The 14,498-nt window shown below is 32.2% G+C and overlaps 1 protein-coding gene across 1 annotated transcript; it reads right to left on the reverse strand.

Annotated features, from left to right (window-relative positions):
* Positions 1-12,889: 12,889 nt before the first annotated feature.
* Positions 12,890-14,111, reverse strand: LOC131609226 (NAD(P)H dehydrogenase (quinone) FQR1-like). Its single transcript, XM_058880899.1, has 3 exons — positions 13,982-14,111; positions 13,505-13,861; positions 12,890-13,230 (listed from the first exon to the last, which is right to left on the reverse strand). The coding sequence occupies exons 1-3, from the start codon at positions 14,002-14,004 to the stop codon at positions 12,996-12,998; spliced, it is 615 nt and encodes a 204-aa protein (XP_058736882.1). The 5' UTR covers positions 14,005-14,111; the 3' UTR covers positions 12,890-12,995.
* Between the last annotated feature and the right edge of the window lie 387 nt (positions 14,112-14,498).

Consider the following 14,498-nt stretch of genomic DNA (forward strand, 5'->3'; position numbering starts at 1 on the left):
TAAAAAAGTAATTCCTTTGGAAATTCAATTTTTAAAAGGAAAATGTTTTGGTTAAAAAATATGTGAAAACAAGAAAGACAAGAATAATCTCAATTATTTATTATCATGATCTCAATTAAATAAGAAATTAAATTTATAATAAATGAAAAATTCTATTCTAAAATAATGACATCAGTATATTCTTGCATTTTTTTTTCAATTTTTTGGTACTAAATAATACTATTCTTTTTTAAAATAGTTTTAAAAATTAAAAAACAAAAATTATGTTTGGTAGTATAATTTGTAAAAACTGTTTTTAAGAATAGAACAAAATAGTTTGTCTGATAGTATAATTTCTTTATTTTTTTATTATATTGAAATATTAATAATTAAAAATAATCATGATATATTTTTTGATATAATTATATGAGTAAATTATATAATTATAGTTTCATCACGAAATAATATATAATACTATAATTGGTTGGAATGAAAAAAATCCTAGATCTTATTTTTGAAAAAGAGTTGGTTGGAATGAAAAAACCCACCATGTTCAATAATGTCTTTGCATGCATTAGTAAAGTTAAATGGAAGTAACTTTTGGTCTAAATTTATGAAAAATTTTAAAATAGTTTAATAGATAATTATCAAATAATGTATAAAAAAATCAATTTTAAATATTTGTATATTAAAAAGTTAAAATCAATATTTTATTAAACAAAATTTCAAAAGCAATAAAAACAGAAAAATAATTAAAGCATGATTAATTTCCTTGGTTCTATTAACATTTCTGTAAAGTACTGGGAATGAGTGGGGTGGAGTTATGAGCTATCTCTTTAATAAGTCAAAAATAATTTTTTTGAGTAGTGCTATTTAGTAAGAAGGAATTTGAAGAAGAAATACAAGAATGAATATGTGTCATTATTTTAGTGGAGAATTTTAAATTAATTTTAAATTTAACTTCCTTTTTAATAGGGATCAGGGGGTTGTGGTGTTAATGAATGGTTGAGATTTATTCTTGCATTTCTTGTTTTTCTATTTTCTTACTAATAAGCATTTTCCAATTTTTTTTTAATAGGCTCAAAAATAAAATTATTAAAAATATGGTAATTTAAAAACATAACAGTGTTACAATGCCATTAAGGCTCTGTTTGGTAAAATTAGCTGGTAGCTGGTAGCTGGTGACTGGTAACTGGTGACTGATAGTTGATAGCTGATGACTGATAACTTATAAGTTAATTTGAGTGTTTGGTAAATTAGCTGTTATACTAGCTGGTAAATACAAAATGACACAAAAGAACATTCTTATTAAGAAATTTGTGATTTATTTATCTTATCATATTATATTATTATATTATTAAATTAATTTATATTTGATAAAAATAAATATACTAATACAAATTTACAAGGCAATTTTAATATTTGTGAAAATTTCAAGAAACATAAAAATATTTTAAATTTGTATATAAATTATATAAATAAATTTAACGAAATACATGAAATTTGAATTCAGTTAAATTAATCAAAATTAATGATAAAAATAAGTTTATTATTTAATATTATAGTATAAAAATATAACAAAATTTAATTTTCTTCGTCTCGGTTAATCTCATTGATTCTTCGATTACGTTTCACTAACTTGAGAATTATCAATGTTATTTCAAAATTTATTGTATACTTTAGATGTTATTAAAAACATTAAAGATTAAAAAAAAACATTAAGCATTGAATCATAATATACATATCGAAGGGTAAAAATAGATTTTTGTTAAAATAATAAGGATATAGATGAAAGAAAAAGTCACAAGTTAAAAGCTACAAGCTCAAAAGCTACTTCAAATAGCTTTTTCAAAAAAAAAGTAAAAGCTAGTAAAAAAGCTAAAAGCTAAAAACAGTTACCAAACAAAGTTTTTTTATTTATATGAGTTGAAAAGCTAAAAGTTAAAAGCTAAAAGCTCTTTTTATGATCTTACCAAACAGACTCTAATTAAAAGTGTGTGTATTCCGTGTGAAAATAAAAAATTAGAACACGTTTTGAAAGTTTTGGTTTTTTAGACTTTATTCCAAAAGTCTTTTTAAAAATAGTTTTGAGAAACAAGTTCATCAAACAAGTATTTTGTTTTTTAATTTTAAAAAACTATAGAACAGTTTTTCCGAACAGTTTCAAACATGCCCTTAGTGTTGGAATTTAGGTCATGACTTCATAACTTAAAATACTTTCACTTTTTAGAAGTTCCTTCACCAGAACAAAGTTGTAGTATGTAATTTGCTCTTCAATCTGGTATTTGAAGCACACAAAATAGTTGCTTAATGAAGAGGTTACGAGCTTTCAAAGTTGGATATTTGAACATGTATTTTTTGCGGACTTAGTGAAATTTTCAATTTCTTCATTTTTGCCCTTTTTGCAAGTAACCTCTAAGGTTATGTTTGGGAGTTTGGAGAGGAGGGGAAGATAGGGTTTTGGAAAATAGGAAGAATTGATGATAAAATAAAAAAGATTTTGGATAGGAGGGTTTTGGAGGGTTTAATTTTGTTCATTACACCAAAAACCCCATAAAATGAGGGAACTCAAAAATTATATTGAAGGAGGGTTTTGGAGGGCTTACATAAATTTTTCAAATATCTTTTAGGTTGTTATACAATTTTGAAAATTAAAATTTTTGTAATGATAATGACTCTTTTATCATTCTAAACAAAATCATTTTTTCAAAAAATGTTAAATATTTTTCTATATATTTTTAAAAATTCGTTTTCGGAAGCATTCTCTTCCCCTCCCCTCCAAACTCTCAAACATAGCCTAATTTCTTGATTTTTCTTGATCAAATGACTTCAATAATCATATTTTCATGATTTTGATCTTCAAAAGTCCGTGGTTGACTAAATTTCCCAAAAATCAAAGTTGATCTTAGACAGTTGACTTTTTCCTAATGAATTGTATTTTTCCAAGTATCAATTAAATCGAGCTCTTTTAGCCGAATGAATAATATGAATGGATTATGATGAGGCATTTGAGATCCTTTAATCATGTTTTGAACCATACGTCCATGCTTTGACCAAAAATCAACATTTCAGAGAAGTAGGTCAAAAATCCCAATTGTGTACCAAATGAATTTGAAAGTTGTTGATCATGATTCAAACCACACTTAGGCTTGAATATGGGTGAGGGAAATAACTTGAGCATATGAGAAAGCTTGAGTTCCTTTGTGAGCCTCAAAACCCTAATTTTGCCTAAGCTCTTTGACCAATCACCTACCTTGTGAAACAAACAACAAACAAACACAATTTTCTTTATATATTTTGGTTAGTAAATGATGCATTAATTAATGATGATAATGATGATCAAAATCTTTTAGATTTAATGCAAATGAGGTGAGATCTTAGGTTCAAAAATTGGGGTACAACATGTAGCACTTGCAACAGCTTCTTTTACACTTACAACAACTTCTTTGACACTTGACTTCATAGGCGAAGTATCAATACTCAATGGTTGAATGTCCAAAACTTATTCAGCACTAAGAATTGCTTCCAATGTCTCATAATCCTATCCATGGTACTTGTCAACACTTGGTTGTGGTGATAGATCAACAGTTGGTTGTGGTGATAGATCAACAGTTGGTTGTGGTGTTGGCTCAATAGTTGGTTGTGCAGAAGATTGTCCAACATGCGGCTTCTTCATTTTCTGTGATGTCTTAGTTCTAACCTTAGGCCTCCCCTGTTAGGCTGTTACAATGACATACATTAATGTTGATTTTAGGAAATTAAAAAAAAGACATAATATCACAAGTGTAAGAGCAATGCCCTTTTTTTTGGTGCAACATTGGATTTAACCGTATGGCTGGCTTGTGTAGGAATCGGCTCAGTTGCAGCATTCTCAAATGGAACAAGCACAAGTTGTTTATTCTTCTTGCAGTTCCTTGCATTATGGCCAAGTTCAAGGCATGATTTGCACCTATGACTAGTGTTGGTTCTTTGTCATTTGTCTTAGCTTGCCTCATCTGGTTCTCTCCTACGAAGTTTCTTGGGCCTACCTGGGCCACGCTTGTACATGGGTGGTAATATCAATGGATTTGTGGTCCAAGGCCACTTATTTTGGCCATTTAAGGGGGTGATGATTTCACTATAGCACTTTTTGTAGGTGTTCTTATGATAGAATTCATGAACATACTTAATATGCTCATATGTCTTCCTATAGATTGCAGATATACCATGTCTACATGGTATTCCAACTAAAGACCAGTCATTACATGTGCATGTTTTGTTAGTCAAGTCCACTACAAAGTTGTTAGTAAAGAGGACATGGGTGACTTGAAAGGTTAACCTACCTGCGTATGTTGCCAACCAACTAGCACTTTTTTCTATTTCTCGGACTAGTCTCCTAAGTGGTTTAGACATAATCTCATCATTATACTTATCTACCTTATCCCTAAGGGTTGCAAAACTTCCCATAAAGTAATTCCTTATCCACTCAAACATTGTTAAGATAGGTTTATCCCTTTGTAACAAGATGGTAGCATTAAATGACTCACTTAAGTTGTTCACGAGGACATCATATTTAGAATAAAATGGAAAAGCATGTTTACACCACTTTACCTTGGGAATAGCCTCTAACCACTCATATGTTTCCATACTAGCCTATTTGATTTCAAGCATCTTTGCCTCATGAGCTTCAAAGTTAGTAGCCTTTGCTGCAGCCATCATCAAGTCTCTAAACAATGTTCCTCCACCAAATTTCTTCTTGAAGTTTGCATAAAGTGCCTTAGGCAGAATCTGTGCTCAATTCCAGGGTACTCCTCTTCAAACACATTAACAAAACCCTTTAATGTGATATAAAAACAAGAAGTTAGTATGAAAGTATTAAAACTTATAATTAAACAATAAAGTTCATAGAATAAGTACTTGCCTTCTGCTGATCAGAGATGAAACACCACCTGATTTCTCCAATGTCTTCAATTAGCAACTTCATTAACCAACCCCATGTGTCCTTTGACTCAGTCTTAACTACCCCAAAAGCAATGGGTAAGTACTAATGATTAGGGCCCCTCCCTATTGCAATCAATAATATACACCCATACTTATTTTTCAAATGGCATCCATCTAACTCAATAAAATGCCTGCATGCACATTTCAAAGCCTTCTTTGACCTTTCAAAACTCATATAGCATCTGTCAAATCTAGGTTGCATTCCTAGAACTGGTATAATTGTGTTTAACTTGAAAGTATTACTAGCTTATGCCCTCCTCAACTCTGCACCATATGAGCAAAGCAAACTATTTTGTTTGCTAGAGTCCCCTTCAAAAAATTTCTTGCCAATTGCCTTGCCTTAAAAGCTCTACATCCTGGTATTTCAGTTGCATACTTAAGCCTCACATCTTCCACCACCTCATTTAATTCCATTTTTGTGTTGTTCTTCAACCCATCAACAATTACCTTTGCAACCTGTAACACCCTTCTAAACCCCGCGACAATTAAATAAATATATCAGAGTACATGGAATAAGGGTGCCACAATTCAAATTTAAAAACAAACATCATATGTCATTGTCATGCATTCACTGAGGAAATTCATCATAAGACATAATAACTCATGTTAACAAAGCGGAAAATCAGTCATACGAATAAGTTCAACATCTTTGAAAACCATATCCCACAAAACTCAAAATAAAACAAATAGAGTCATAAACATAAACATCAAAACATTGTGTTCCCCAGTGTTACAATATCAGAGCATGACACCTGACGCTAAACTAAACACACTGACTCATGAGCTAATCATCACCAAGTCGAAAAGCCACTATCCTCAATCTGAAAATAACAACATGTAAGGGTGAGTCTCATCGCAATTAACAAATATTATTGCATCAGAAATAATAACACATCATAGTTACATTATCCACCCAATTGTATTATATTCAGACAATTCAACAAACACACAACCAACACATCATTAATTCATAACACTGAAACACATTCAATCATGTTATGAAAATCACGCATATGAATGGACTGACACTATGCATGTGGTACCAACATCATCAATGGGAATAACCCACCGACCGATCCAACATCGTCAAGATACAGCCCTGCCAGCACAAATTCCACACAATGGGAATTATGCCCTTCACTGATCCAACACATCATCATGGATACAACCCTCAACAAATGATTATGAATGAATGCAAACATATATGAAACATACTTATACCATCGTCAAGTCCATGAGTAACATCATCTAATACTCAAACCATCATCATCATTATCAAAGCATGTTTATATATATATTAACATCATTCAAATACAATCATATCATCAATCAACACAAAAGTTATTTCATCAGGTTCCTCATATTCAAAACGGCACTCAAAACACGCCAACGGTTTAAAAGTTACGCATCGTCAAACTTTCAAAAATCACAAAACAGCATAATTCTCCACTCACACTGGTCATACGCGTACCATACGCGTATCAGCAGAGGCTGATTTCCACACAAAAACGCGTCATACGCGTACCACAGCTCCATATGCGTACCAACACCCCCTCATACGCATACCATATGCGTACGGGCAGAAAGGGCGTATCTTGGACGGGATAGGGCATGTACCATACGCGTACGGCCCCTGGGAAACCCCTCATACGCGTACCATACGCGTATCATACGCAAATGGCCAGAGACTTCCAAGAACCTGCAACTCGTACCAGTTCGTCTTCTTCGCGTTTTACACCATTGCAGCCTGCGATTTTGGATCTATAACAAAAATTCTGCACCCTTTAACATATAGGATTCAACTATCTTTAATAATCTATCACCCTATATCAATTTTACCCTTTACAATCCTAATTTCTACTCAATTATTTAGGAATTTACATTCATAGATTCAGTTCCATGGATGAACACAGCAACACATCAAACAATCACCATATTTATACCATAACATCAATTGACACACAATTATGCACAGAATTCAGTATGGATAATCATCAATCATATAATCTATTCAAAATCATCCTAAATCCCAATCTAACATACAATCCAATTGACCTAAATGATATCCCTAATCAACATTATCATCTAAAAACGCGATAAGAGATGTGTCATACCCCAAAATTTTCCCTCCATATTTCAAGATATTTTGGCTCCTATGATCATCAGATACTCCAGGATACACAAGGATTGGGCATGTTCACACTTGTCCTAAGCAATAGGTCCTCAACTAGGGTTTGGCTTCTTTTTAAGGAAATGAGATTTCTGACACCTCAAGTGGATTTCATGGTTTCTTATATGTTTCAAAAAATCCCCATATCAATTTTTAATCCTTGATTCACAAGATTGCTCAATCTATCGCTCAGAAAGGTCGACAATCGACTACGCTAGGTCAAAAGTCAACTATGGTCAAAATGCAGTCAAACTTCAAGGTTTTTGGTCAACATCAAGGATTTGAGGTTACATTCATCATTTGATCAAGACTTGATCATGATTCATCAAGAAAAGCTCAAAAATCATCAAAAGTCCAAGTTTCTAAATTAGGGTTTCTAAGCAAAAGTCAACTGAACTTTGACTGATCATATCTCCCACATGGTTCATCAGAAATTTCCCAACCAAAGCTCATTCTCAAGGAAATTAAATTCTCTACAACTTTTATGTTAGGCCCAAGGTCAAGAAATGCTTCAGCATAAGAGATATTAGCCAAGACATTACAGGTCCTTCTAGAAGCTCGCAAAAAGCTGTTTTTTGTCAGGAGCCATATCATCAAGATAAAATCCTCAAATGCAAAAAAGGTTCCAAAGTGGCTTGTAGAGGACATCTTGGGCTTTCCAAAAAGTCCTAGAACACCTTCATAGGATAAAAATTGAGTGAGTTACGATTGTCAGAAGTTGGAGAAATTTGAGAAAACGCATGAAACCCTAAATGAAGTATCTTGCATTTCCAAGTAATGGGCCATTGTTTTTGAACTATCCACGTGATATTGAGATCATTAAGGGCCCAAAGACTATTTGACATTTATTTTATGGTTTTATTATATTTATTTTTGGATTTATTTACTTAAATTCAATATCAATCAAATAAAATCAAAAATAAATCAAATTGAATACCACAAGATATTCCATTCATTGAATCAAGACTAAATTCACATATTGAGGCCAATAACACGTTAAAAAAAGTTGTGAGAAATAGATTAAGACTTGATTTAGAAAGTTCCCATATAATTTTCAAAATCAAATCTTTTCTAATTAATCCAATTCTTTCTTTCCAAAACTCTTAACCCTAATCCATCCCATATATATACCTAACATATGCTCAGCCACAAGGAACGTAGCCCTGGCCTCCATATCACTCTCCAAACTCACAAAAAATTCTTAAAAACTTCTCAAAGTTAGGGCACGTAAAAATTTTCGTTTCAGAAGGATTCAAAGCCTACTAACCCTTCCATTCCACTCTCGAGATCACAAAGAGTAAGTTGCTATCACTCACCATGCGTGAACACGCATAAATTCGTACCAAGTAATCATCATGTTCATTCATATTTTTTTTTTCGTTTTCTTATTATTATCGTGTTTAAATGAAAATTGATGTTTGTAACATGTTCCTGAGGTTTATTAGAACATATTCCACGCGTTACATGTAAGCTTTAGGCCCTGAATTGTACCTTGCCATGGTTAGGGCTTCAAGCTTGCAAAGCTTCGGTCCCATTGATACAAGACGTATTAGCCAAAAGCGACCTCACCAATGAACTCAGGGAATGTTTTTATGCGGATCTGGGCCCCTTTATTATTTGTATAACGTCTTTTTGGTTGAGTTCTAATGTTTGCAGAATAGGAAGGAAAATCCGCAGGAAATTCCATGGCTAATGTCGCAGCAAATTCCGCAGGTACCGAGGAGGGAGAAGATGAACAGTGCCTTGGAGAAATTGTTTTCACGCGTGGCTTTTTAGCGCGACATCATTGGACGGTCAACAACTGGGATCTCTCTCTCCTGCTCTGATTTGCTGGTCAGCCTACGAGTGGGCCAGCCTTGCTGTTATTATTTGAATTTTGACCATTTATATGTTTTACATATTCATTCATCCAGGTCCAATCAAATTACATCAAACGAATTCAGCACTAGTGGCAAGGTAAGGAGATCAATGATGTTCAGGGCGTGGGTTCAACACCCAGCTACCTCATTTATTTTTCTTATTTTTGTACCCTTTCTATCTTCTTCTCTTTTGGTTTTGTTGTTTTTTCTTTCTTTTTAATTATTTCACTAACTAATCAATTAACCACTAACCTAATTAATCACTTAAAATTAATCTAAATATTTAGGATTTAATTAACCTATCTATTTTCACTTAATTTTAGTTTTTTTTTAAAAATAATATTTTATTTTAGAGTTAGGACTTTTACTTTAATATTTCCTTATTTAACCAAAAAATAATCCTTAAAAATAAAAAAAAATATTTTCTTTTAGGTTCTAATTAATTAATTTGATAAAGTTAGAATTAGGTTTTAAATTAGGTTTTAATTTAAAAATCCAAAAAGATTAATTTACACGCGATTTTCTCTTTCTCACCTCAAACTCTGTGTATGGCGCATGTATTTTTATTTTATTGCTTTTATTCAAGTATTAGAATGTATATATGTCAAAATGTAAATATTTAAATGAGTCTCTTTACATTCCCGCACTTTTAATTTCCGTATTTTTTATATTGTGTTAGATGTATGCTTAAACTAGGATATGTATGGCAAGCTCGAATTGAACGATAGCTCATTAAAAAATATAAGATAAATTATAATCGAATCCAACACACTTGCACTCACTCACCCCTAGGGTACGCCCCTCTTGGTTGCCTTCGATTATAAGGTCGTGTCCCTCGAATATAGAGGTACCCATTAGCAAAAGTCCCGACGATTAAAAATCATCGCAAAGATCATGAGTCCCTCGATGACCCTCGATGTTGCCTATAAATATATGATCTGGTCCCTCGAATGGTTGCCTACGAAACGATGATTGTCCCTTCGAATATTGCTAAGGGTACCTCTACCTGTTGCCTTCAACGACCATGCGATGACCCTTCGATGACCCGCACGTCCAATATAGACAAGTGCTACCTACTTCTATATAGTATGGATAGTCCTAGGAATTTTAAAAGCATAGAATAAGACCAACTATTTAGGGTAGTGCTCTTAATATGCCTAGCTCAATTAAAAACATCTTTTCAATATTCTTTCAAAAACTAAGGCTACGCATTTACGCTAAAGTCCTTATGCCCCTTTTTCAACTCAAAACAAACAAACATGAGCTAAGCAAATTAAGAGCCCGTAGATAACTACGGATGAAAAGGGTGCTTGCACCTTCCCTTTTCGTAACTTACCCCCCGAGCCCGTTTTCTTTTTAAAAGGTTTTTTTTCTGTACTTTTTACCTTTCTTAAAATTGGACAAATTAAAAGTCGGTGGCGACTCATGCTCACCGCAACATTGTTGCTTATAAAAAAAAAGTCAGTTCACCGAGTTACAAGATGCTAACCGGAGAGTCCCCCTTACCTTAGCCAAAAGTTCTTGATTGGTCTCTCTCTACTGTTACTCTTTCACGTTCTTCGAGTTCCCAAATCCTCAGTTCTTCTTTTCATGTTCTATCCTCTTTTTCCAATTTCCTTATTATTTTATGAAAAATAATATTATAATTAGTAAAGGGCTTTACTAACATAACACCCCCTTCTTACTAACATCACACATGGCCCAATGCCATAATCCATTCTTTTCCAATTTATTTTCATAAAACCAAAATAATTCTAATTATTAATTCAATTTCCAATTAAATTAAAAATTAAAATATACGGGTGTTACACAACCCACTCAGCTTTGGCACTTTTGTATGCTTCTGATAAAGTGTCTTAATCCTAAATTTTGTGATCCTTAATACTATAATGCACAACACAATATAGTCACACTTTTTCATGTCTTTGCACACTATCCTGCACCTAGCAGCATCATTTTTCTCAAAGCACTAAACTTAGGTACAATTCTTTAGATGCGGTTCTTACTATTTTCCAATAAAAGTATGACAAATATACTTAAATATCATTTATCGAGTGAAAATAGAAGAAATTTTTATACGTGTAAGAGAAAATTATACACTTGTCATATTTTCATTGGAAAATAGTAAGAACCACACCTAAAGAATTGTACCTACGTTTTGTCCTTTTCTCAAACTTTACTTCCCTTCCAATCAACACATTGTGCTCTAGTATAGCTTTCTTAAACTGCTTAAGTGATGAGAATTTCATCCCAAGTTTAAAACTAAAATCCTTTCCAAGAGTCTCATCTTCTCTAAACCTAATAATAGTTGGTCCCCCATCAGAACTATCATCATCTGCACCATTGTCCAGTTCATTTGTCATGTATTCGTTTTCAATTACATGCTCTTTGCCCATCTCATTTGTGATAAGTGAACTTGTTGGTTGTTCATGTGCAGCTTCATCCCTAACTTCTTGTGCATCTTCAGCATTTACTTTAGGTCCTCCTTCATCAATATCATCAAAGTCTTCCATCCTCTCATCCTCACTATCAAAAAAATGAACATCTAATTTTGAGTCATCACTATGATCACCTTCACTTTCACCATGATTAAAATCCCCCTTTTAAAATTTTCCATAAAAGTTGTCTCACCAGTTGCCTCTGTGTAAATCTCTACTTCACAACTATTTTCAAAGGCATATGGAACTAACTCTACAACATCACCACCGTCCCTAAAAGGTTTCAAATGTTCTTCAAAGGAACCACCCTCATGTGTCCACTACATATTGACTAAACTAGGCTCAAACTCGATGTCAATTCCTTTAATTAAGTCAACTGCTTCGAAGAATGACCAATAATTTGGATCCTGACCACTATATGCATAGACATCTCCACCCTTATATATTAGGTCAGGGTCTTTTTCAATGTCACGTAATGCTCCGTTGCTCAGAACTAACGGGAGGGATGAAAAATTGAGATGGAAAATATTTGGGGGACCAAATTTTGAAGGAAATGTTTATAAGAACTAAACGAATAATAATATATTTGTAGGGAAAAAAAACTTATTTTACCATATATATATATATATATATATATATATATATATATATATATATATATATATATATATATATATATATATATATATATATATATATATATATATATATATATATATATATATATATATATATATATATATATATATATATATATATATATATATATGAGGAGGGTTATATTGACTCCAAGAGTAAGTTATAATAACTTATTCCACATCTTGACCATTAATTTTTTTCAATCTAATGGTTAAAAATAATAAGGAATAATTTTGTCTTTCCACATTTAATGGCTTATTATTTTTAACCATTAGATTGAAAAGAATAAATGGTTAAGATGTGGAGTAAACTATTATAACTTACTTGGAGTAAATATAACCCTTATATATATATATATATATATATATATATATATATATATATATATATATATATATATATATATATATATATATATATATATATATATATATATATATATATATATATATATATATATATATATATATATATATATATATATATATATATATATATATATATATATATATATATATATATATATGTTGGGATTTCTATTTGAATTTGAAGCATATTATCGTCTCTTGAATTGTGAATAATCAAAACACTTGCCCTTGGCATGCATACAAAATGAGGAAATTTGTTTTGAAGTGCGTTTGGTACTTTCAGGATAAACATGGGTAATTTTTAACACATTTTAGTATTTGGTTATTTGGTATGTCTTTTAAGTAAACGCAAAATATAAATTTTAGCAAATATCAATAGGCACTACACCATGTAATTTAAAAAAATGTACCAAGTAGAAAACAATAAATTTTATTTCTGAAATATAAAAATCTCTTACTTGCAAAACATATGAAATAAAAAAGCAGAACTCAACAAACTAGGACTGAAAAATTACTAGTGACTTTCAATCATGATTTATTTGTATATGTATGTAGACTGAACTTATGCAGCTTCCTTGAGTTTCTTTGTGATGGTTGCAATATACATCCCTTGATGAAATGCTTGCTCCAACTCAAGCTTAGTTGGTTGTCTTGATCCATCACCCCCAGCATATGTTCCTGAACCATATGGACTTCCACCTTTCACTTCTTCCATCTCAAACATTCCAGCACCAAATGTATACCCAGTTGGAACAAATAACATTCCATGATGAACCAATTGAGTTATAGCCGTCAACCTGCCATACATAAAGTCCACAATTTCTCATCATAAACATTTTCATGCATTAGGGACTGCGAAAATGGCCGCGACAAAACGATATCGGCATCTGTCGATACCGATACCCTTATTCACTATTTTTATGTTAAAGAGTAAATTGTGGTTAATTCACATTGTGATGATAGCAATCAATATCACAACGCCATGGATAAAAAAAGCAAGTCATTATGCGATGACGACCGCGACCGTTTTTTAAAACTCCAGTCATAATATATTGGAGTAAAGGGTCTTACGCTGTAGTCTCCTGTCCACCACCTTGAGAACCGGTGCTGTAGAAGAGTCCAGCAGGTTTACCGGCAAGCTGTTGTGTTTTCCATAGGCCTCCAGTTGCATCTAGAAAGGCTTTAAACTGAGCAGCCATCATTCCAAATCTAGTTGGGAATCCAAACACAAAGCCATCACCCTCAGTTAACTCATTGGGAGTAATGATTGGTATATCACTCTTGGCTGGTGCTCTCATCTTGCCAAGCACTTCTTCTGACAATATTTCAGGTACCTGCCACAGTTTGGCCTCAACACCATCAACTGAATCTGCCCCTTTCTTTATTTCTTCTGCTAGTCTCTCCACATGTCCATACATTGAATAGTACCTACAAAATAATAGTGACAGAAAATTTTTCAAAAAATTGAAAGTTAATGACGAATACAAAGTAAGAAGCAGTGATTGAGAAAATAAATAATGTTGACAACAAATTTTAGAAAATGCATACACAATATAAACTTTGACAGCCATTGATGATCTTCTAAGATGTCTATGAATTTGTTTCTATAGTTGAAAAGAAACAGTTGAGTTGTTGGATGGAAAATGCACAAGATTGCAAACCATATTTATAGTTGAAGTTATATAGTAAGGTGGCTTGACTTTCAAATTTGTTGGCTTCTAGTAATATTTATGATCGATTTTATTATTTTTATTATTTGATTTAGATTCTCAATGTGTCAGCCAACAACATTAATGGTGATGATGATAGGGTGGCGTCACGCTTACACACTTTAACTAATTCAAAAATGTTCTAAAGTGGCCGATATATATGAATTAGGTTCTCAAGATGTCGCCAACAACATTAAAGGCAAAGCAACTAAGGGTATTTTTGGTAATGCGTTTTGTTTTGTCTCGTGTATGAAGCCTTTTCTTTTTGGCTTATGTTACATTCCACTTTTAGAATAATTCGGTGGGAAATATGACATTGATGATGTCCTAATGAAAGTCGTTGTAGTAGTTTTTTG

This window comes from Vicia villosa, linkage group LG1 (genome assembly GCF_029867415.1).
Source record: "Vicia villosa cultivar HV-30 ecotype Madison, WI linkage group LG1, Vvil1.0, whole genome shotgun sequence".
Lineage (NCBI taxonomy): Eukaryota > Viridiplantae > Streptophyta > Magnoliopsida > Fabales > Fabaceae > Vicia > Vicia villosa.